Source organism: Syzygium oleosum, unplaced genomic scaffold (assembly GCF_021117445.2).
Source record: "Syzygium oleosum isolate NSW1041296 unplaced genomic scaffold, Sole_v2.1 Sole_v2.14, whole genome shotgun sequence".
Taxonomy (NCBI): domain Eukaryota; kingdom Viridiplantae; phylum Streptophyta; class Magnoliopsida; order Myrtales; family Myrtaceae; genus Syzygium; species Syzygium oleosum.
The window spans coordinates 427,476-452,153 of NW_026607498.1; the positions used below are offsets into that span (position 1 = coordinate 427,476).

General features: G+C 40.9%; 2 protein-coding genes and 1 long non-coding RNA gene across 4 annotated transcripts; 1 reads left to right on the forward strand and 2 right to left on the reverse strand.

The window, feature by feature from the left end:
* Positions 1 to 1,490: 1,490 nt before the first annotated feature.
* Positions 1,491 to 1,936, reverse strand: LOC130139912 (uncharacterized). The gene is made up of 2 exons (XR_008817961.1): positions 1,778 to 1,936; positions 1,491 to 1,660 (listed from the first exon to the last, which is right to left on the reverse strand). It is a non-coding gene; the product is annotated as an uncharacterized LOC130139912 (long non-coding RNA).
* Positions 1,937 to 2,073: 137 nt separating this feature from the next.
* On the reverse strand, positions 2,074 to 7,273 carry LOC130139911 (BTB/POZ domain and ankyrin repeat-containing protein NPR1-like). Its single transcript, XM_056317908.1, has 4 exons — positions 5,911 to 7,273; positions 4,608 to 5,361; positions 3,502 to 3,699; positions 2,074 to 2,660 (listed from the first exon to the last, which is right to left on the reverse strand). The coding sequence occupies exons 1-4, from the start codon at positions 6,460 to 6,462 to the stop codon at positions 2,404 to 2,406; spliced, it is 1,761 nt and encodes a 586-aa protein (XP_056173883.1). The 5' UTR covers positions 6,463 to 7,273; the 3' UTR covers positions 2,074 to 2,403.
* A 9,610-nt stretch (positions 7,274 to 16,883) lies between these two features.
* LOC115661330 (U-box domain-containing protein 33-like) lies at positions 16,884 to 23,494 on the forward strand. 2 transcript variants are annotated; one of them, XM_056317704.1, is made up of 10 exons: positions 16,884 to 17,259; positions 17,396 to 17,437; positions 18,127 to 18,230; positions 18,689 to 18,810; positions 19,238 to 19,342; positions 20,670 to 20,940; positions 21,099 to 21,233; positions 21,674 to 22,033; positions 22,302 to 22,970; positions 23,104 to 23,494. In XM_056317704.1, exons 1-10 carry the CDS (start codon positions 17,067 to 17,069, stop codon positions 23,290 to 23,292), a joined length of 2,190 nt encoding a protein of 729 aa, XP_056173679.1. In that variant the 5' UTR covers positions 16,884 to 17,066; the 3' UTR covers positions 23,293 to 23,494. The 2 variants fall into 2 exon arrangements, with proteins under 2 accessions (XP_056173679.1, XP_030439488.1); XM_030583628.2 differs by lacking the exon at positions 17,396 to 17,437.
* The last annotated feature ends 1,184 nt before the right edge of the window (positions 23,495 to 24,678 follow it).

Sequence of the window (24,678 nt, forward strand, 5' to 3'; positions counted from 1 at the left end):
ACATGCATGACTATGGCTAATGTTTTTTCAAGGGAGACCTGAGTCTGTTCAATTTTAGCTCGTTTGAGCAGCACCTCCGACCATCGGAGCTTTTTTCCCCTAAGGCAAGCATGTCGTCACCTTCTGGTGCCACCGCCGACCACAGCTCGGTATGCCTGTCTGTCGATCTTTGCCTCGATCCACTTGACCTCGACCCCCTCGAGTTGGTCCTTTAGGCATGAAGAAGTCTTTGGGGACAGAATCTATGTCCATGTAACAATTTCTGGCTTTGACATCAGCAGTCATTGCAGCCCAGTCAATAGACTAAACAAAGCACTAGCGTTTCACATCACCTGTCAAGCAGACGACACAAAAACAATCTGAATTCCGTCTCTGTGCTCTCCTAACACGAGTTGGAGCAATATTCATTCGACAAATATCCGCAACAAAGCCAAATCCATGACTCGAAGGGAAACCACGGACTTGCGAATGCACATCCGATACTGGACGGACAACAGCATTGCTGGGCATCCAGCCTCTGTTGAAACATCTCGATAAGGCTCCTGCTGTATAGCAAAAGTCCCAGCTGCTTTGCTGAGAGCAAATTGATCCATGCTCCGAAGAACTTGTTCAATCGATCCAGTTGCATCACTATCGGAACTGCCCTGGCTAGCTTGCTTGTAGCTTTCAGATGAACAGTTTCCGAGCAATGAATTGTAATAATGTCGATACTTTCGGTTTGTTTCTTGCCTGTACCAGGGGGCCCCTGAACGTTCTTGCCTCTTTGCTGTCCCCACTGCTCGTAGCAGCCCGCTGAAGCTGACAGTTGGGGTCCGTTGGAAGTACTGTTTTAGGTGTCCTACGAATTTCTGAGTGAAGCAACTCTGGCATGGCATGGATCTGCTGCTCACAAAATAAGGAAACTGTTCGGGATTTAGGCTCGTGTATCGATGTTTGCATCTGAAGAGGACAGAATCAGTAAGAAGAGGTTTAACACGAGTATCGAAAAATTGCTGCGAGTTGAGGCGACGGAATGCTTGCATAGCAATATACTACCGTTGACACTGCTCTACTAATGTTGACAAATCATCGATGTTCTAATTGTTCGTCCATTAGAATTACAAATCAGAACCATCGTCTCTTGCATACTAATCTTGAGAAAAATCTCGATTTGCAGATGCAGAGCAGATTCGTCTCTTACGTCTTAATATAGGTATCTTACTCAAAGAAGTGGCATAACTGCCGGCGGACCTAGGCTTACATATATTCGAGTGCAGCAAACGAGCGATAGTTTCCGAGCTGTGAGGGTCCTAGGTGATACTAAATCATTGTTCACCAGTTGTTCTGATTTGATTTTCTGTACATTATGAGATCGCGCCATGCTGGTGCCAAGAATCATAGCGGCGAAATCGAAGGTCAAGATGTTTGTTCCATCACTTGATCGAATCGGGTAAAGACAGTCGCAATTTGGAAGTCATAGCATTCAAATCGGAGCCATTGGACTCAGCAGGTTAGGATTGCCATTTTGGAAATCAAATTGAAACGGTACATCATACTCTAGACATCGATCATCGTCTACCTGATGATCAGGAACACCTGATAAAATCGGCTCTATGTTCTGTTTCAGCATACTTCATCGAATAAAGGACGAAAGATCTTGCGCCAGCATCATCCTTCGAATCTACAGCATCAATGTCCGACCAAAGAAACAGAAGAAACTCATGTTAAAATCTAAAGCTGAACATTGCGACTCAGTTCTGAACACAACCATTCAGACCAACTCCAACTTGAGCAGTACATATCATCTGATTTGGAGTCCACAAAATGGCATGTCAATCATCATCCTGTTTTAAGCTAATTGCATGAATGAGCTCCACGAATAATAGGCCTGTGGCAAATCCTTTCACGTTTGAAAACCTTTCCGATACGTAAATGCTTAATTTTTAGCCAAAGGAAGAGCATTTCCAAACATTGCAAGCTCCGACCATCGCGCGAGGTTCTCGAGTTATAATAACTTTTATCTAGCCAAAGATTCTCGAATTATAATAACTTTTATCTAGCCAAAGATGGACCGAGATAATCGGAAAAAAAAAATTAAAAGCAAAACATGGAATCTGACCTGTTGAAAATAATTATACCTGTATATAACATTTGCAGAACAGACTGATTGCAAAATAATGCATAACTGTACATGATGCAATTCAAAGCTCTTTGTTAGGTAACATGAACAAGTGGAGACCTCAAAAAAAAGACAGAAACATCTCAGATCACTACCAAAACATCCTATGAACGTCTGAATATATATCTTTGTCAGCTCAACAAAATGAGGACAGAAGCCAAAATTTTCGCTTCCTTACCTAAAAGAAAAAAAAACCAGTTGCCCTTCAATAGGTTGGTTTATTCCATATTGGTTCATGTACGTCTTCACGATCTTCTAATTTTGTTATTGTATTTTAAGGATGATGAGGACGACGAAGATGAGAGCCCTGACAGGCTCATCTCCGCCTTGTCCTTAGAGAAGGCCTTCTGGACATCATCCTTGAGTTCCATGAACCTTCTCGTCTTTAACCTCTGCTCGTCGGGCGTGCCCTTCTCGAGGTAACACAGGTCAGGCAGATCATCCTCCATAAACTTATCAAGAACCTCAGAGCAATTAGGAAAGTAGCGCCGACCCATTTCCACTGCCACCATGACAATGGGTTCTCGTCAGTGAATAACACAATTGAACTGAACTGGCCTCATCCACATGAAACTTCGACAGCAAAAACAATTTAGAAGCTGTGTTTACATCAAATCAACATATAATCACCAGACTTCTGAAACGAATGAGTTCGAATTTACAATCAGATAGATCATGATCCAAGTCAGTTTGTTCAGCATCTGAAAGCATGCTCATCACAAAGAATGTGGGATCTAAAGCAAGAATATGTCTCCCAGCGACGCGAGATAGATTAGTTAGACTTCTCAGTCAGCTTGAAATTAAAGTTACGATAGGAAATGACATGCACGCGTGTTGGCCCCATAAGCCACCGAAATGCAAAACTGGCATTACCCACAATGTGCTGCGCGCGCACTAGAGAGAGAGAGAGAGAGAGCAGCACGAGGAGGAGGAAGAGGAGGAGGAGGAAAGCAGTATGGAGCACTTTAGGAAGCATATAGAGAGCACTCTCTCATGTTTTCGTCATGAAGTCACAAAGCATTTTATGTGACTCTTTTTACCCCTTTTCAACATCACAGCGTGAATTAGCATTTTGCGGCCATTGTTAGCTGGATCTTTATTTCTCCTTTCGTCTTTATAGTAAGACATACAATTTCTTTTCACAAAAGCTGTTGGCCCAGCATTGGATTTTATAAACTCAATCGTTCAAAGCAAGAAAAAATTAACTAAAAGCCAAGGTATGCTCTTCCCCCTTTTTTTTTAAGAAACTACTAGTTATAGACTCAACATCATTCCAAGACGAAAGAGGAAGAACTTTTCTTAATCAATAAAGCTGAGCAGCAAAAGAGTATGTTTCAAGTTACCTGTTCTTTGGAGGGCTTCCATTCGAGATCGCAGTCTTTTGTTTTGAACTATGGGGGTCTCATTCAAATCAACCTCCCTCAGATTTCCACTTGAACCTTTTCTTGCAGAAAGACCAGCAAACTCAGCTGTCATCTCAGCATGAGCAATATCCATAGCTAATTTAGCCTCAGTTGGGAAGAACAGTCTTGCAAATGCAACTGCAGTTCGTGATACCGACAGCGTATTAAGTTTAATTAACTTGGCAATGAGGGAGATAATAAATTCTGCAGAAATGATTGATATCCATGAAGTGCAGAAGCATAAATATAAATTGATAAAAAAAAAAGTGTTCTCCATGAAGAACAAAACGTGAAATCAAAATATTCTGAAGCTTTCTTAAGAAACAACCAAAAGAAAAGCACACGCCATGATTCTCAGAATCGCCCTAGGTAAAACCAAGATGATTTAGATGCCTTATCAAAGAGTCAATCGAGGTCAATCCCAAAAGCAAAATGGACCTACACTACAACCACTAGTTTAGGTGCCTCTAATGTGCATCAATTCATTGACTTGTACAGAAATCATTTCTGTCCCCACAATTCTCTCCATACTATAGAACAGTGGGACACCACTGGATCTACGCTTGTGCTAGCATGTTGCTCTCTTCCAATCTTCCAAATCTCTATCTCACTTGAAGGTTTCAAAGGGACAAGGAAAGCAAGGAAATGTTAGACATGCGACTTATTGCGGGTGGAATTCACAGAATCAACATACACAAAACATCTTGCAGGTTACATGAAATCAATCCAGATTAGTTGTTATCCTTCCAGAACGGTGAACTTTTCAACAACTCAAACCATCATTTGTTTCAATTTCTTTTCACCCTCCACGAAGCGTAGGTTGTACCACACAACCTTCTATTCTCGTAAAGATGACATCCCTGCTGGAACTATTCATTGCACTGCACATACGGGGATACATAAGCACTCAAATTTTGGCGTTCGTCTTGTAAATTTTCAATAAAAAGCTTGGATCATCTCAAGAATATTCAGGCAACAAATGCTGCAACATACAGTGCAACACCATAATCTACAAGAAACCAAATATAAGCCGAAAAAATCAGTACCTCTGTTTTCCAGATACAACAGTTTCATGTGTAGATCATCAGATACAATAGGAGACGAAACAGAAGCATCTCCTGCCAATGGATTCCTCAAAATTTCCCTCTCCAGTACGTCTATGCACAGCCTGTCCTTGTTTGCTTCCTGGCACTGCTCTATTTTAGCATGATAATCCTTAGGCCTTGTCAACCTTCGGCAGATGCTGACAGCATTCTGCCCATCAGATGTCAATTCCGATGCACGAGCGCCTTTTGACAATAATGGGACTATTATCTTAGGCTCCTTCCTCATTGCAGCAACATGAAGCACGGTGTATCCCCTCCGGTTTCGAAGGTTGACATTAGCCACGCCCAAACCAAGCAACTCAGAAACGACCTTGGCGTCACAGTAAGCTGCAGCATAATGTAAGCCGTAGGCTTGATCTAAGGTGATATTGGACTCGCTCAAGAGAAGCGTAACAAGCTCAATATCATCGGAGTCCAAGGCTTTGTGAATTCTCCTAATTCTCTTCTCATGCAAGGGGTCTGTAATTTCCAAGTTAGCTTCATCTTTAGGTTCAGACTTGAGACGCAGCAATTTAATCTCTTCTGCAACCCTATGGGGAAGCTCTTTCTCAAGAGAGATGTCGTCAAGATCAGATCGAGCCACTCTATCAACACATTGCATCACAAGTTGATTCAATTCACAGTGGAAAGCAACGGTAAGGATTGGGATGATGTCTTCCGATCGAGCCTTCCCAACAAAGTTAACAAGATGTCGCTGCAGTTGCATGACATAGCAATTCAAAAATTATCTACAGCACAATGCAAATCATCTGCATAAGGAAATTTTGTTTGTTTTGATTGATCAAAAAACAAAGGTCAAATGTGCAGGTTTCCAGCTTATAACAGACCACAAAGAGACAATAAAGATGATACGAACAGTCCTAGATTGCACCAAAACTTTCCTTCTAATTCCGCCACATGGCCTTGCAAGAGCCAAATTAAGGCATCTGCTAGTTAAAAAATCCGCCACAAATTTCAGCAAAGTCTGGTCTCCCTCATGGCTCTAACCATTCTTGAAGTTGTCACTCTCAAATATACTTCCGCAAGGGAGATTCTCATAAGATGCAGAGACCATGTGGACGAGTTTCAAGTGACAATGCTATCTTGACATTCCTTAAATCTTTCACCATATAAATGGGGCCATAAAAGAGCAATCACTTTAAAAAAGACTGAATTTTGTGTGTTAAAATTAACATACGCTCGATGGACAAGTCTATTTCCACAGGTACAGCACTTTGTTCAGCATAGAGAGGAAGGGACTAACCTGGAGGAGGGAAACCAGCTCCCGGATCTGAAAGACATACGAGGCATACATCAGCTCCACCGCAAAATTGATAGCTGGGCTACATGCATCATGGTTACAAGTATTATCAACGCAAGTAGAAACCTCCACCGGAGAACGCTTCAGCTTTCCCGTGTACACATAGCTCAAGAAAATCAGAAAGGCTTCATGTCCGACCTTGCCAAAAGGCAAAAGACTGTCCATGTAATACTTTGGTTTACCCTCCTTCTCACAGGATCCCTTCTCTCGCTTGAAAAGGTCAGTGAAGAAGTCACTCCTGGCAGCCAAAATGCATCGATGAACACCGACCGAGATGTTTTCGACAACAATATCAGCATCACTATAATCGGGAGTGGAATCAGAAAGAAGCCTCTCCAAACTAGAGCTGAGTTTGCCAAGACTGATGACTTCAAGGCTATGCCCCGTCTCAGAGCTACAAGGACCCGATAGGTGGTTGTTGCTGACGGAGTTATTGGACAAATGGGAAGATGAAGTGAAGCTCAAAGATGATGATGGTTCTATCGAAAAAGCCATAAATCTAACTAGGGAAGGCTAAGTTACTGAAGGACCTGTGTTGTACTGCAGTTCAACCTTGAAACCCAAGAGGAGGGTAGAAACTTCCTAGCGATGATTAGAGCTGAAACTCAGTTTAGCTAGCAGTGCTCATAAGTGCAGGACAATCTGGTCTAACACAAACCTTATATATTTACAAAAGCACTATACACATAAAAGAGGCAACAGGCAGGTCAGATTTGGTAATATCTATTCATTTGCAACCACCAATACCTCAAGAAATCTGTTCCGAAACTTCTGAATGGGCATCAGAGAAACACCGCATAGAGATGAAATATATGCATAGGTGTAGCCAGGGACAGACTCAAGATATCGACAAATATGAAACCTGAAGCACCAAGATTTGGATTAAACGCCATGCATATAGGTGATAGAACCAAGAGACTCCGACACTGGAAATCCGCACATTGCGTAATCACAAGAACGAGCCCGAATCTAATATAGCCACTTGGGGGGATTGGAAAACTTCAAGAAAACGAAACTGGGTTAAGACTGTGGACACCAACACAATCTCAAGGGAAGCCACCGAAAGCACGCAATGCCCAACTAATATTCTCCCCCAGGAGAAGTCACCAAGAACACCTCTCCTGCTCAATTTCCAACAGATCTCGCCGAGACGACCCAAGATCAAGCAGCACAATGGCAAGAACGAACTCCAGAAGGCCGATGATGGGTCCAAGCCGCGGCAAGAAAAAGCAGCAGAAGATCAAGAAAGCGGCAGCGTGGAAAACGGGTGGACGTCGAGACCGGGGGGGGGGGGAGGGGGGTTTGAACGGACCGAGCAGGGAGAGACCGAACCCAGAAAGGATAAGGGAAAGAGGGGAACGCCAAACGGAAAGAGACCAGACGAAACTTCAGTTTTCGCTTTCCACACACGCACAGAGAGAGAGAGAGAGAGAGAGAGAGGCAAAAAGGGGACGTGGGTAAAATATTGAGGGGCAAGAAAAAGGTAGAGGGAAAGCAAGAAAGCAAGAAGGCAAGAAGGCACGAAAGAATCGCTGCTTGGGGCGTGTGTGGGGTTTCGGTTGACTGGGCGTGCGTGTGTGAACGAAGGAAAGGGGAGGAAGGAACGGGGGAAGGTGAAGTCGTGTGGGTGACGAAGCGAATGGCGTCAGCCTCGGTCGCTGGCTCCCGCTTACGTTCTCAGTTGCGTCGTCCTCCTCTTTTTGTGGTTTCGTCTTCTTCCCCACGCCCCACCTTGGTGGGGCCTGCGTGAAGCCATTTTCTTCTCCTCGAAGTCGCATCACCAGAGAGAGAGAGAGAGAGAGAGAGAGAGAGAGAGATGGAGGGGAGGTGTTTCTACGCATTCGTTTTTCTTTACACCACTAAACTACGTAGCTTTTGACACAAAAAACAAAATAAAACCTATGTAGGTTACATTAATATATGTATATATGTATATATATATATATGTATATGTGTATGTGTGTGTGTGTGTGGAGGATTAGGACAGCATCCAAGATCGACGTGACATCAGGAGAGGAGAAAGAGATAAGATTTTTCCCCTTTTTTTAAAGATTAATGATGTAGGGCCCTAATTCCCTAAAAAAAAATTCTTGATGTTCGGTCTAGTTTCAATTCTATCCCGGACTTCTATTTGGTCTCGGAAAAAAAATCCCGTACTTTAGGTCCGATCCCAAAATCTGCCCCGGGCTTTTTTTGTCTCGAAAGAAAAAACCCTAAATTTTTAGTACGATCCCAAATCTGCCTCAAATTTTGTTTTGTCTAAAATAAAGTCCATCAGCTTTCAATTTATTCTCAAATCTAGCCCCGCGATATAGTCTCAATTTGAAGTGGCATTTCCACATCGATAACAAATCCACATCAGTAAGATGACATGAAAAATTATCTCAACAATGAAACCATTCTAGGATATGAAAATAGAGACGACTAACGGCGATTTTTGGGCAGAGGGCTAATAGGGGCAGGTTTGGGACTAAAGTAAAAAATTGACAATTTTTCTCTTAGGCAAAAAAAAAGTTTGTAATAAATTTGGGATTAAATCTAAAGTTTGGGGGTTTTTTTTAAACAAAGAAAAGGTCGGGGCAGATTTAGACAGTACCTAAATTTTGGGTTTTTTTTTCTAGATAAAAAAAATTCGGGATAGAATTGAGATTAAACCAAAAATTCGGGGTTTTTTTAAGAAAATTAGGCTACTGATGTAGCTTGAGGCAAGCACAATATTATTCGCTTTGGTCAGGACTCACCTACATTCGATATCCAATATAACTATTTTGAGTATGTAATCTCGTGAGATGAAACAAGAGTTATCTACCAATGTAACAACCGTAACACATAGATCATGTGAGATTAGGCTTTCATATCACTACAGGCAGTGTTATCCAAAGTTGTCATCAACGTGATTAATCTAGGCAAGAGGGTTTCATATCCGTGTACAGTCCCATGTATAAGGAGATCGTAGATATATATAACTAACTTGATATGTTACATATACGCACCTAATTGAATCATGTTATATGAAACAAATTTGGCAATTTACATATAATAATAATAATTAAAGCATTTTTTATCTACATATTTTAATCTATTTTCATCTCGAGAACATAAACAAAACAAATGAAATCTAGAAACTCCAAACGTGCCCTTCCCTAGCTATCCTATGATGCTAGATGAGAATTCGTCGCATGATTACTAGAAGCAGATTTTGCATGATAATTAGCATTTCGGCCGGTTCTACGCTCCTTAAAAACACTCCAAAAGATCCCCCATTGTCAGCCGTTAGATCCAACCATTTTGCTGTCGACCGTCGGATCGTGGGCGTTGGTAGTCGTCCTTGTCAACGTGACGGGCCATAAATAGCTCACGACAGCATAGCCTTGGCTTTTCTTCATATAGGATAATGTTCATTGCAGTATAATTGAAGGCATTGTTTTCGAGACGTGACATCATGTGGCCCCAATAAAACCCCACTAGCTGCCCTTGAGACTCTCCAATCAATCACCTTTGTAACGTTTACGTATTTCAATCGATGTAGGGTTAATATGACGAAAAATTTTAAATTAATATATTTATAATAAATTTATTATAAATTAAATTTTAAATTGATATATATATGCGATAAAATTACTTTCCGTTAGTTTTCGTTAGATTTTATTGTCAAATTACTGAATTGGATGACACGTGACAGTTGACGGATATACCAGTTTGGGGCTTAACCCTCTATTCGTCACGGATGTATCAGTTTGTGATTTTCGAGATATTAATCTAATTTAACAGAAATTGATAGAGGGTAAATTTGTCCAGTTTGCGAATTTTTGATATGTATCAATTTAGGATTTTTGATGGTCAAAAAATTAATTTTTGTTAAATTTATCAAAGGTGTACCGGTTTGAAGTTTTTTATGATATTAACCCATTTATAAATTGCTTTTATGAAAGATGGTAAAAAATGGGTCGATTCACGTCAATTTCGAAGCTGTTCTTGGCATGTTGAATATAGAATTTACCTTATGAATTCGTGTCATCTCGAGAATTGAGAGCCCACAGATTTTACCGAGTTTTCATCTGTCTCTCCACTATAAAAGTGTAATTTTGGGTAAAGTAAGCAATGTTTGTATTTAGATAGCAACATGCTTACGCAATTGGGCCGGCACATATCAACCGTTGCTACGCGTATGGAAGATGGTAAGAGAAAGAAGACGTAATAAAATCGTCCTACGATAAAACATGAAACGTTAAGAGAGTTTTGAAAACGGCAAAAGCTTTGCAAGCTCGCTTGAGCTTATTATTGAATGTGAAGTTTTATTGATTATCCTTCCATAAATTACCAAACAAAGATTTTCTGTGATTGGGAAAATTACCAAAAAAAAAAGTCTTAAATCTATTGCACTTGTACCAATTCAGTCATAAACCTTTTAATTTAACCAATCTAGTTCTCAACATTTCGATAATTTGTCAATGTAATACATCCGATCAATTTTTGCCGGAAATCAATGATGTGGACACCGGCTGTCCTATGTGGCATAGCCGGCGCTAGGATGATTGGTGCCGACGTAAACAATTTTGAAATTTTTATTTTTCTATTCTTTTCTTTTATTTCTTTTTTTTTTCCTTCTTCCTTCGTCAGGTGGTGAGCCAGTGACATCGACCCTCGCCAGCCTCTAGTGACCTCGCCCCTACATGGGCAAACCTCGCTCAACAGGCGAGGTCAATCCTCGCCAGTGGCCAACGAGGTCAACCCTCGCTAGATCTGGTGAGGGCAAGCCTCGCTGGCCATTAACGAGGCCCTATGACCGGAGGAGGAAGAAGGGAAAAAAAGAAAACAAAACAGAAATAAAAAATTGTCCACATCAATGCCGGGCGTTCCATGTAAAACGGCATGTGTCCATGTTATCGATTTTCGGCCAAAATTGACCGGATGGATTACATTGACAAATTGTAATCGGCCAAATTGAGAGATTTAAGACTGAATTGTCACAAGTGCGATAAGTTTGACTTTTTTCGTAATTTCACCTCCAATATTTGACATGCATTAGTAGGAGATTGTCGGACGTGCCTAAAATTGGTGGCCGCGGTGGCTGTAGGTTAGAATGGTTGCAACCGATGACGGAGGTGGCCTGTCATAGTGGTATCGAAAGCATCTCGGTATCATTCGATATCGGAGCTAGTCCAGCGTATCACTTCGAATCACGGCAATAAATCGATTACGATATATTGCGATTATAAATAACAATGGATGCTTCAAAGCTCCCCCAGGTCTCACGGGTCTCGGACATTTTCGAACAAAAGGGTGTGTCGTAGGTACTACTTACTAAGTAGACCTCGCCTCCTCAATCTTCCTAAGTTATTTTATACGACTTATTGAATATTCAAAGCCAAGTTAGGATCTATAATGATTTATTCCTTGGAGAGCCATTATGACATTTCACCTCTAGTTATGAAAAAATGAAATTGGTTATAATGAGTTAAGATCATAATTAACAATGTGGTATACCGCCATGTAGAGATGAGCAGTTCCAAGTTCCTTACGGTTCCACTTGGAACCTACCTGTTGGAATAGATTGTTCATTTTTTGGAACCTGAAACCTACTCTGCATATCTTAGAACCCAGAACCTACCATGTCACAGGTTGTAGGATCTAATATGTTCCTTTTTTTGGTTTCATTTTTAGTTAAGCAAAAAATTTGGCAATCCCTCCATTAACTTCACACATTCACAAAAATAAAAGAATATAATTAGAAGGTGTTCGTATAATTAAAGCAAGTGAGAGATTAAAATATAGATTATCGCCATACATGTTAACATGTGACAACATAAGCTTCACCAATCTTCAATGAATATCATGACCATACTAATTACCATATTTACAATCCTACAAAGCACAAGTCCATTGATTCCAATCTATTTTAATAGACACAACAAATTTCCCTTGAATATATTGAATGCAATGTGGAATTTTGTGATGGTATGATACATTGCATATTTTAACCGATAGCTTACTGTAGGGTAATTTATCTCAGTCTATCAACAACATAGAATGATATGAATTATAGCAAGACACCAATGTTATATGTTTGTTTTTAGGAAATGAAGAAAATTAGTATGATATACAACTTTATTGTCGCTCTATGTAGGTAGTTGCTGGTATTTGAAAACATTTCATGTTAAGTCTCAATCTAACCCCTTTGTTAGAACTTTATAAGTGACTATTAGTAGAGAATTAGATCTCTCCTTAAGAGTAACCCCTATTTCAACTACAGACGACCTCAAGCATATTGATCCTCATTGATTGCAAGATAGATTAGTATAAATATCTATAATATAAACCCCTTTATAGATATGCACATCTAAGTTCTTATGAAAAAAAGAAGTAAAAGGATTCTTTTTAGGGTTTTCTCAGTTCCCCCGATTTGCTTCCTAAAACAATGGAACTGGGAATCGGATCGAGGCACATTGGAATCTGAAACTGGATCGGTCGATTCGACCTTAGAATTATGCTCATTCCTACCGTCACGTCAGTGATTTCCGTTGAAAATTATCTTAAATGACTCCATTGGAATATTGCACAAAGATTTATAATTCAATTGGTAAAATTGAAAAGTTTAAAATTGAATTGGCATCCATATAATTGATTGGATAATTTTTTATGCAGTCTTGGGTAGAGCCAATCACGACAATTTATCACAAGTCAATATGAAGAGATTTTACGCAGTGATCGATGCACAATCATTATGGCAAAATAAAAGGTGTTACAACAAAATGAATTGCCGTATGACCTGCCACGTACTATATTCATTAACACTAAATAGTGAAAAAAACAAACAAACAAAGAGCAACTCCACCGACATGGGCCTGTTTGGTTTCAGCTTTTCAAATGCTACTTGGAAGAATGCAAATATTTTTAGGTGAAAGCTACTTGGAAAAATGCAAGTGATATTTGGTAAAAAATCATTTGAAAGTCACTTAGGGAAATACAATTGTGTTTGGTAAATTCCTTTTTACAAATGGGCGTTGGGAGGGTTTTTTTTTTTTTTTTAAAGTACCCTTCGCCAGCTCCGGCGAAGGGCTACGGCCGCCGACGAGCAAGATCTGGCGCCGGCGGCCGTCGCCCGAGGAGGCCTGAGGTCGCATGACCTCAGGCCGCCTTCGTGTGGGTGGCGCGACCTCAGGCGACGGCCACTGGGGTCGCGCGACCGCCCAGGCACCATCGCCGCCGGCGTTAGCCGGCGCCGTGCGACCCAGCGACGGCTGCCGCCGCGCCGTGCGACCCAGCGACAGCGGCGCTGAGGTCGCACAACCCGGGGCAGCGGCGATGGCACTGGGTCAAGCGACCCGAGCACCGGTAGCCTAAAATCGCCGCCGGGTCTCGCGACCCGGGCGACGGCGCACAGGCGGTCGCGCGACCCCAGGGCGGCCATCGCCCGAGGTCGCGTGACCCAGGCGGCGACGGCCTGGGCGGTCGCCCGACCCCAAGAGGCCGTCGCCTGGGTCGGGCGACCTCACCGGCCGCCCTAGCTGGCCACCCTAGCCGGCCACGCTTTGCTGAAGAATTTTTTTTTTTTTTGGAAACAGTTAGCATTTGTGGAATGCTGAAAGTCCAAAGCTGGTCCGGCCCAGCTTTGGGCTTTCGGCATTCCAAATGCCAGCTTTCGACTTTCCGGACTCGGAAAGCTGAACCAAACGGTTCAGCATTTTGGGAAGGGGCTTTTGAGGCCGAAAGCCCCTTCTCAAAGCTGAACCAAACGGGGCCATGGTGTTTTAGCAAATCTTCATATATTGATTTTCTGTGTATTTTATTATCAAATTGAAAAGACAGGGAAAAAAAACAAAGAAGGAGTCAAATATGGGGTCCTCCACATTAGAGAGAGAGACGGTGTGGGGCTCTCATGACGCAATTGCTGAGATTGCAAAATAGTTTTAAATTATAATAAAGTTGAGATTGCAATTGCTTCTATTGATGGGTCTTTTGGTATGTACATAAAATGAACGTACGAAAAATATTTCCACCGTCTACAAAAATATTTAGAAATAAATTATTATCAATAATAAAAATATTTTTTATTAATTAATTATTTCAAGTAATCTTTTTTAAGAAAATATTTTCCTAATCATTTATTCTCCATGAACAAACGGAGCCTCAGTAGCTTTCTATTTTATTCATTATTGCTTCATTATTTATTTTAAACACTTCTAAATATCTGTGTTGCCATAAAAAAAGGGGAAAAAGAAAAGGAGCAAGGAGGACAATTCCTTGCATTTTTTGTTTTCTTTTTTTTTTATGGGACTTTTCCACACCTTTTTTTTATTTAAGATGCACAATTTCTAAATTAATTGATCAAATTAGCCTTCGACTGGGATTAAGCATGCAATGATACTTAATAACACATTTTTTAGGCAATTGGGATACATAAATTATTACTTTCTTATTTAAATTTGCTTCAAAATATTTTCCATTGAAGATAATAATTTACGTCTTCATTCAGAAAGGCCAAACAAAAAATCCAAGAAATGCGCATTTAATTATAAATTCAATTTAAGATTTATTTTATTCGTCCCTTCCGATCTTAAAACCATAAAGATGAAACAAGATAAAAAAAAATCAAAAAGCAACGGGAAAAATCGAGACTAAATTTTTTTTACCCCTCCGGCTGTCGGCCGTGCGGGGGTTCTTGGGTTATAAAAAAAAAAGTCATTAATCCTGTTTACAATCCCATAATTCTAGAAAATTATATATAGAGAAAGTAACTGAGTTTTTTGATGAAAAAAAATATGAGTAATACAAAAAATAGTAACTAGGTTGGGCCCACATCAAAATTACGCAACGCTCAGATGAACAATGTATTAATAACTTAAACCAACAACATCGTACCGTTAACAAATTAATGGATTCGTATTCGAATAGAGACAATTTGTCTTTCAATTTTGAAAAATTATTTTTCTAATGAAGACACTTTTTTTTGTTGATATTATTTACTTTTGAAGTTGGTAAACAATTATCAAACATGTTCTACACTCATTACAATTTAAAAGCAAAGATAAGTTAATTAATTTCTCGGAAAATTTCCAATGATGCCCTTAATGAGGCTATTTTCTTGAAAGAGGATCCAGAATGGACATCTTCTTAAATAAGCTTTGAAATGGCCAACTTAATCTAAAATACGGCCCCGAGGGCATTTTTAAAGTCATGACTAGGGTTTCCAACGAATTTTTTTTTCTATTTTTTTTCTCTTTTTCCTCTTTTTCTGTTCATCTCATTCTTGTTCTTTTCTTTTTCCCAATTTTGATGCTTGATCTCGCTCGACTTCATGAAGTCGCTGGTGAGCTTTTGTAACGGCATCGGCCATAATCAGTCCTCCATTTAGGGTTGGCTCGACGGCATCGATGGATGTTCTCTCTCTTTTCACTCGCGACCATGGCCGCTGGAGCTCTGAGCTCTTGACTAAGGCTGCCAAATCTCCGAGCTAGTGACCATGGCCACTCTAGCTTTAAACTCGCATCCATGGCCGCTCTCTCTCTCTCTTCATTTGGCTGTAATCTGGATTTTTATGCGTGAAGTCGTGGTTGAAAATGTTCACCCAACTCGTATGAGAAAATCTTGGATTTGTGCGATATACTCGAGATGTGCTGATTTAATTCGTTTAGTTTGCTAATTGGCTTCTTTTTTTTTTTTGACCAGAACTTAATTTGGAGTCACTCGTGACCTTAATTAACATCATCTAAAGTTCAGTGCGACTAATTGGAGTCCAAAAGCATCCGAATTTATGAGGATGTCTGAATTGCATCTTGCATTTTAGTTTCACTATTCAACGTTGAACTCGCTTTCTACGTGGTCGAGAGCTAGCTCGGAGATTTGGTAGCCATGGCCGTGAGTGAGAAGAGAGAGAACGGCCATTGATGTTGTTGAGCTAGCACCGGACGGAGGAGTAGTCGTAGGTGATGCCGAGACATAGGCTCACCGGTGACTTCATGACGTCAAGCGAGATCGGGCATCGGAAGTAGGAAAAAAAGTAAAGAATAAAAGAAGATGAACGAACCGAAAGGGTAAAAGGAAAAGCAAAAGAGAAAGAATAAGAAAAAGAAAATTGCCCTAGACGAGAATGCCCCTGTCATGGCTTGAAAAACACGTTCGAAGCCTTATTTGACACTAAGTTGGCCACTTCAGTGGCTAATTTGAACTGGGCTATCTCTTAAAAAACACCCAACTTCATATCTTTATTTAAAATTTTCATTCAATTTTCTTATAACTTAGTAAATTGGGGTATGTAAAAGAAGGGAGAACATGAAATGTATGAATACAGAGAAAGTAATGTTTGCTAAATATTGAACCAAAATTTGGTCAGTCAAGTTAAAAGGTGGGATTAGTCTCCCATGTACAAACTGATCAGGAGTTAATGCTGCTCTCCTGATATGACCATGGCAGGATAAAACCAGTTGTTGTATTGAAATAATCTATGTGTCATGCTCGACGAACGGGATGCTCGATGAATGGGATGCTCAAGCTTAATTGGACGTGGTACGATCTGATACGAAGATGCAATTTGCCATAACTTTCTTAGGAGCAATCTATACAAAGAAGGCCGGTATGGTGTTCTCGACTCACCAATGTTACACAAGAAACTGTCAGCTTGTGACACATAGGAGAGAGAACATGAAATGTTTGAAGAGAGAGAGAGAGAGTAATGTTACTAAATATTCAACCATAATTTGGTCAGTTAAGTTTAAAATATTTGTTTTAGCCAGGAAAAAAAAATGTGTGTGGAGGAAGCAGCCTCCGCCCTTTCCTTTTTCTCTGTCTTTGTTCTTGTTTACTTAACTGTTCGAGTTCTTTGGTTGGTGTATTGACTTCACCAAGACTTTGGAACGACCTCCACCTCCACCTGCGGCTTCGTTTCCTTTTCCGCGAGAGAGATAAGAGAAAGAGAGAGAGAGGACATTTCTTTTGACACAGTAAGCTTTCACTGATTGGCCTTGTTGGCTTTCCTCAAGCGAAAGTACTCTCACACCACCATCATCATCGTCCGAGCGATCACTCATCTCCTCCTTCCCTCTCTCCCTCTGCTACTGTAGCTCAAAAGGGTGCTCCGTCTTTCCTCTCCTCCCGTCCTCATGGAGGCCGGCGACGGCCAGTCGCCGCCGCGGCTGGTCAACGATCGAGTCTACGTGGCCGTGGGCAGCGACGTGCAGGAGAGCAAGTCGACTCTCCTGTGGGCGCTGCAGAACTTCGGCGGCCACTTCCGCATCCTCCATGTTCATCAGCCTCCCGAGGATGATAATGACAGGAACCATCTCAACCCACCTCGTAAGTTTCATCAACCTACGTATATCTACGTAGGATGCCGTAAACTGAAACCCTTTTTTTTTTTTATCACAAAATAACTTTTTTAAGACTCTTTGTATCGGACTACGTGGAACTGAACTGCTCTACGACGGCCTAGGATGCCGGGGACACGGTGCGGCGGGGCATGATAGCCGCACCGGTAAAGTTTGATACCTCAGCTAAGTAGAATGCTAACTCAAGCGCACCTTCTTATAGGAGGACTCTAAAAGGGCATGAGTGTCTACTGTATCGATGATGATGCTTCTTGTGAGAATGGTTTCTCTGGCATTGTTAGCTGATAAGCTGCATTCGACCGCTATACATCATTAGAGATTGTAGAGATTGCTTTGTTTAATTCCACAGAGACGTGGCTGCATATGAGGTGGCACGATTTAGTTTTGTTGAACTAAGTACTTTTGGTAATTTGCGGTTGAATGAAACTGTTGGCCATTCCTCATGCTGGTTCCTCTAACCAGTAAGGTGATCTCGAATTAACATTTTGTGAAAAGTACTTCCCTGTCGCCCCATTTGAAGAAACATTTCTGGTTGGTATACACAAGTCAATTGGACTTCATTGTAATGTTGGCAGTCATGTAGTTTTCCATGCGAAAATAACTCTTGGTCTATGGGGTTGTGTGTGCTCGCATTTTTGGAAGTATAGTCCAAATGTGATGCATTTACGAAATGTTTGCATGCTGAGAGGCTTCCTTATTCCAAGGACTGATTAACTTTGGAGGGAACATGATTTTAGTCCTGATAGTCCTTTTCTGTGCAAGTCGGCATTAGCTTAAATTCATCCACTGCAGCAATTTCGTAACAGCAGTTTCCTTGACTTGTGAAATTTCCCAGTGAATCAGTCGTATGGTTATGGTGCCAGGACTCCTCAAGAACTTGCGAGGCAGAACATGGATAAGATCCTGGATGAGTACATTCGCATTTGTAACCAAACAGGGGTTCGTTTTTACCCAAATCATATGTCTTCCTCCACATTTGCCATATGATTAGTTTGTTGTTTCTTAGCATTACTGTTAAATTTGTAAGAAATTTTTTTTCTTGTTTTCCCATTTTAGTGATGTAGAGAAGACAAGATTACGGGAAAAACTAAGCGCTTAATTCGTCCAAATCAGATTGTCTTGACTTCGTTCCCATAATTTTGTACTCCCAGCTTCTTCTGAATTAACTGAGCACAAAAGGGTGGTGGAAGTTAGAGATATCATCGTTGTATGGGATTAGGTTTGTGTCAAGTTCTGTTTTAAGGTTTTAATATGGTAAGTTTACCCAGAAATCTATATGCTTATGTAACCTGACATCAGCCCATCATTCAAAACTTTTCGAAGTTAATCGTTGACATGCACACTGGAATCCAATATGGGTTTTGTCTGTGCCCGCATTAATGTTTTCCTGTCTGCAGGTTCCTGCGGAGAAAAGATATATTGAGATGCAAGATATAGGGAAGGGGATAGTGCAACTTATTGAGGAGCATGCCATTGAGAAACTGATTATGGGAGCAGCAGCAGATAAGCGCTATTTTGTGTATGATTTACTCATGACTTCTTCGTTTATTTAGCATAGATCCGAAGGTAAAAGAAAATGTGAACTCTGCAGTCGACAAGCTACTTTGAGTCCTAGTCTTAGATTAATGACACCAACTTTGCTCAAAGAATGCATCTTAAGTGCATTGCAAAAGTATTATCTTGAGTCTCATATATCATTATATATCTAATGAAGAGGTGAGCTAGTAGTTTGCCATGGATATGGTTCCTCATATCTTTTGTGCGGCAACTGGAGAGAGAGTTCAGTAAAATTCAGTCATTTTGGATGATGACTAATTCAGTTGAGCTGTTATTTTGCTTCATAGGTCAGCACCTATTGACGACTGCAGTTTTTAACAAAGTCAGACACAACATTTTCATTCCTTTGTCGAAAATCTTTGGTTGCTGATGCGCCTTTGACATTGCAGAGGGATGGCGCAACTTAAATCCAAAAAAGCAATATTTGTCAACCAGCAGGCCGATCCATCTTGTTATATTTGGTTTATCTGCAAGGGGCAGCTAATTCATGTCAGGTAACAACACGACCATATTTTACTTTATTTCTCCATGTAGTTGATGACAAGAACAAACATGGCAATTACCACAAAACAAGTTTTTGTTTTATCTAATCACTCATTCATGTTACTAGTGCTGAGCAGGGACAGAGGTAAGGAATTAAGCCAGTGTATGGAAAGTAGTTACCACCACTAATATATTTATACATAGTTGTGTAGAACTCGACTTCTTGGCTAGAATAACATCCAGAGTTTGGAACAACATGTAGAGAATTACAAAATAAGTCATTGAAACATGAAATGTGCAACAAGCAGAATAAGAAAAGCACTTACCTAAAACCGAATGGCCGACCCCTTTAAAACCTCTTTATTGTTGATGCAGGAGCATAGGAGAATGTCATCTATTTTCTCGAGTGGTAAGGGTGACCGTTTCCAGGGTGGGTGGGTTCGAGACCGAGAACCTTGAACCTACCTTGTAAATAGGGAACTGGGCCTAACTTTAAGTAATATAACTATTATTTTAGGAAAACATACCCTGTGAATAATATATGGCATAGTGGTTAAGACATTGATGAATTTCCTAGACTTAAAAACCGGTATAAAATCGAGAGCTACGCCGTTTCCCAATATTTTACCCAAGTACCTACTCGGTCCTCATGCGAATAGGTCGGGTATGGCCGGTTTGGTTCAATTCGGGTGGTTCAATTCCATTCCCAAATTGAACCGGACCGATTGGTCACCCCTAAATCACGGTTACTGTAGCAGATTTTTCAATTCTGGTCTTTGTAGTTCTTTTGGGTATTTACTTATGTTTTAACAGTCCTATGAATAAAGGTTTTTTATGCCTAGTTTGGTCTTGAAGGGTTGTTTTCTGATTAGTGAATCTTCTAGATTGAGTAAAGTGTTTTTCAATAAACAGAAGACAATCTGTTACATTGTTTGTTCTCTTTCGAATTGTTCCTATTTGCTCCTCCCATTCTGCTCTTGGTACGAATACCTTGTTAGGGTGAACCCTAAATCACTTGTCGTTCTATACCCGGAACTCTTAGGCTAAGTTTCAAAATGGCATCTTGAGTTTCCAGAGTGCATCTTCATATGCTGATGAGAGTTTATGCTGTCTTTTCTGGAACCTATGTCTGAACGCTTTTCAATGTATTCTCTTAAGTTCACTCCGTCCAAATCACCATCTCTTAGTGAAGGCCATCTCCATTTTATGCATATAAAGGAGGTTGCTGCTCAAGCTTCTTCTTCAACTTTTCATGCCTCGGATGCAACTATGATGTTTTTTGTTTTTGTCAAATGCAACTATTATGTTAGCTGATGTGGATTATTAAAAAATTTATAGGGAAGGAGATTTAAACACTTTCGATATGGATGTTCCCCCATCATCGGTATCAGTGAATTCTGCTGCGGAATCTGGATCACAAAACTTGAGAAGCCCTATAGGTTCATCAGCTCTTTCACGATCCAACTCTAGTGAAGTTGAAGACGATAGGTCCTTGGTTTGGATTGCGAGAGGCCAGAGGATCCATCATAAATCAGAATCAAGCTCTGGACCTTCTTTAAAACCTTCAGATGAACTTTCTTGTGAACCTCCAACGCCATTTTGTGCTCTGGTAGAACAAAATTTCTGTACTTTCTTTGTTTTTTTTTTTTGGTCAAGAAAATTTCTTTACTTTCAAGCGTATCTATCTGTTCAGTAAACTAGATAGTTTCATATACAACTGAGCACTGGGATTATGAGTCATTCTTAAGGCTCCAAATTTCCTGACAGGAAGGAAGTAACGATGAACTCTATAAACAACTTGACAGAGCAATGGCAGAGGCTGCAAAGGCAAAACGAGAGGCATATGAAGAGTGGATCAATCGTCAAGAAGCTGAAAAAAATGCAATTGATGCTAATCGCAGAGTAATGTTCTTGTCGTGATTATCTTACTATGTTCTGTGCACAGATGTATTCATGGATTCTGAGGTATTGGAGATAGAAAGCAGAGACAACACGTGCATGGGATACAAATTTAGTTAATCAATGGTTCAGAATCTGCTTTCTTTTTGCTAGTTTTGTTACCTCAAGTCAATGTCCGGACAAAGTACTCTAGATGGTACACTTGAGGATGCAGAAGTCTTGTAGACCAATCTAAATGAAGTTCCTTCATCTGGATTTCAAAGAACTTAGAACGTTAGTATTCCTAAAGTTTGAGCAGATTCCATTAGGTGGAAGTTGCTCAGTCCATCTTTGATGCAAGTGCTTGGCACAGCCTCAGTTTCATAAGTTGACATTGTTAGAGGCAGAATTTTGAGTATCTTAGTAATATAATAAACTATCCGAACATCGTTGCTTATTTACAGGTTATAGCACTTCAGGAGGAGTTAAGGCGGAGGAACGGTCTTGAGGAATCGCTAGCTAAAGAAAAGGAAGCACTCGAAATGACGAAGAACCAACTGGATGAGTTACAGATGCTGCTAGAGAATGCACTGAAAGTAAACGAGGACCTCCTTACAAGCCAAGCAAGCGAACCCTTGACTGCAAATCAGCAGGACTTCCTTTCTGAATTTTCTTTCTCAGAAATTATGGAAGCTATCAACAGTTTCGATCCATCCTTAAAGATTGGGGAAGGAGAGTACGGGAGCACTTATAAAGGTTTTCTTTGTAACATCCTAGTGACCATTAAGTTGCTTTCCCAGGGATCCTCACAGTACCACCAAGAGGTGAGGCATTTGCAGTCTTAGCATATTTTCAAGAATATTGTGGTTGTTTTGACAAATGATCAGAAGTATGCAGGCTTATATCGCAGTACGTCATTCTAATATGTAATCCAAAGCATAAGATTGGAAGGTCATTCAACTTTCATTTGATTCTAGGCACATAAAGAACTTTTTTAACTTTTCCGTCCAAGAAGTTCGAGAGACGATAGACGCATGAAATTTTTGTAGGTCCTAAGTGGAAAGTTTGACAAATTTGTGGGTTTTTTCTCAGGTCCACACAGCAAGTAAGCTAAGACATCCGAATTTGGTTAATCTCATCGGAGTCTGCACTGAAGCTTGGACTCTTATCTATGAGTATCTCCCCAATGGTAGCCTTGAAGACCGACTCTGCTGCGTAGGCAACACTGCGCCTCTGTCATGGCAAACTCGTGTATGCATTTGTATGGAAACATGTGCTGCAGTAATTTATCTGCATTACCACAGTGGAATAGCTCATGGTGACCTGGAACCAGAAAATATTCTTCTCGACACCAACTTCCTGCCAAAACTAATAAAATCTGGACTGTCCTGTGAGCCAACGGCAGGGGAACGATCTTTTGCCTCAGATGTTTATTCATTTGGTCTTATAATATTGCAGTTACTGATCGGGAAATCGGCCTTGAGTTTAAAAGAGACAGTGCAAGACTCATTCATTCTAGAGAACTTAAAGGACTTACTGGATCCTACAGCAGGGCACTGGCCATTTGAGCAAGCCAGGGAGCTGGCTCACATGGCATTGAGGTGCTGTGACATAAATCCCAGCAACCGGCCTGAGCTCAAGTCCGAAGTGTGGCCTGTGCTCGAGCAGATGCGAATTCTTAGTGAAGATTCATCGTCCAATTGGTCAGGTCCTGAAGAGCCTAGCCAGCCTCCTCCATATTTCATTTGTCCAATCTACCAGGTGAGTTTGCTTATTATTTGTGTATTAGGATATAGATCGCTGTTTAAAGTCTAAGATCTTTGGCTATATGTCGGCATGATTATATCGATTCTACTTTGAAATGGTTATACACCTCATTGGCATTTTATTTTAGGAAATTATGCAAGATCCCCAAGTGGCATCAGATGGTTTTACCTATGAGGCAGAGGCAATAAGGGGTTGGTTTACTAGTGGCCATGATACTTCACCTATGACGAATCTCCAGCTTGCAAACCTTGATCTCGTTCCGAACCAGACTCTGCGATCTGCAATTCAAGATTGGCTACAAGACCATGAACCTTAAATTCAATGTCCTGATCACAGTGACTGAACCCGGCAAGAGCAGTGCGACTTTCCTTTCCAACTAAGAACTGTACAGAGATTCTTTGTTCTGGCACTGAAATGTATGACCCATAATTCTGCAGTTTCAAGGTCTGGGATATTGTTTTGGCATGATGATTTGGGTTGAATTTGCATCTGCGCAAACCATGATCGGATTTATAGGCGTGCATATGCTACAAATATCGCTGCAAAACTGCATGACCGCGTCTCTGGATTGGTTAGGTGAAAAGCCCGGGATAAGAGTGGATGAGAATCTGGTTCTCTTGTCCTGGACCTCGTGATGCCACCACTTAGTGGCGCCGGAATGTCTTGATGGCGAGGTTGAAAACCCTGCTATGGAGGATAGGAAGGAAGACACTAGATAACCTACGTCTCCCCTAGGCCACTCCAAGCATACAGAAATCTCTTGATAACTCATGATTATATTCAAAGTAAACTTGCAACTTAATAGAATATATCCTAACTCTATGTTCTAATGACAAGACAATCTTGAAATTTCCAAATAAGGATTTAGAAATATTCTCGGTGTCATTCCCCCCTCGGCTGGAGAAATCCTCAAGGCCAACTTCATCCAGTCTTTGGCCTTCATGATATGGTGATAGCTCAGCAGATATTGAAAGTAGACAAACACCATACTCTCCAGGAAGTTCAATTCTGCAGACATTATCTTCGATGCGCTCCAAAACTGAAAAGAGGACCCGAAACAGTGCTTTACCCCTAGATGTCCAGTCAACTGCTGCGCCTCAACGCATTTCGGGGAGAACTAGCTAGCTCTGGGTTCGAGTGGCATTTCACCCCTAACCACAACTCATCCGCTGATTCTTCAACATTAGTCGGTTCGGACCTCCACTTAGTTTCACCCAAGCTTCATCCTGGTCATGGATAGATCACCTATGTTCGGGTCCATAAGCAGTGACAATTGCCCTATGAAGACTCGCTTTCGCTACGGCTCCAGTGGGTTCCCTTAACCAAGCCACTGCCTATGAGTCGCCGGCTCATTCTTCAACAGGCACGCGGTCACCGCTCGAGGAGATAACTCGGCATGACGAGATGGCCAGGCGGGAATCGTTCTTTCCCTCAAATGAATCCACACAAGATCACCTTCCTTAAAAACAGCAGGCTCTCTATGCTTATTTTGCTCGACCGCAATACTTCTGTCTGCTTAAAAATTCTCTCTCACTCCTCAACTTGAACTGCTCATTTTCCTTGGCCCCTTTCGTCCGCATCTCCGCTAAAACTGTTGCTTGGTGGGTAATGCAGCAAAAAGATCCAAAGGACCAGAAGAATGCTTTCCATACACAAACCCCAAATGGGCTTCTTCCCGTGGTTCGACTCATCCAATTACGAT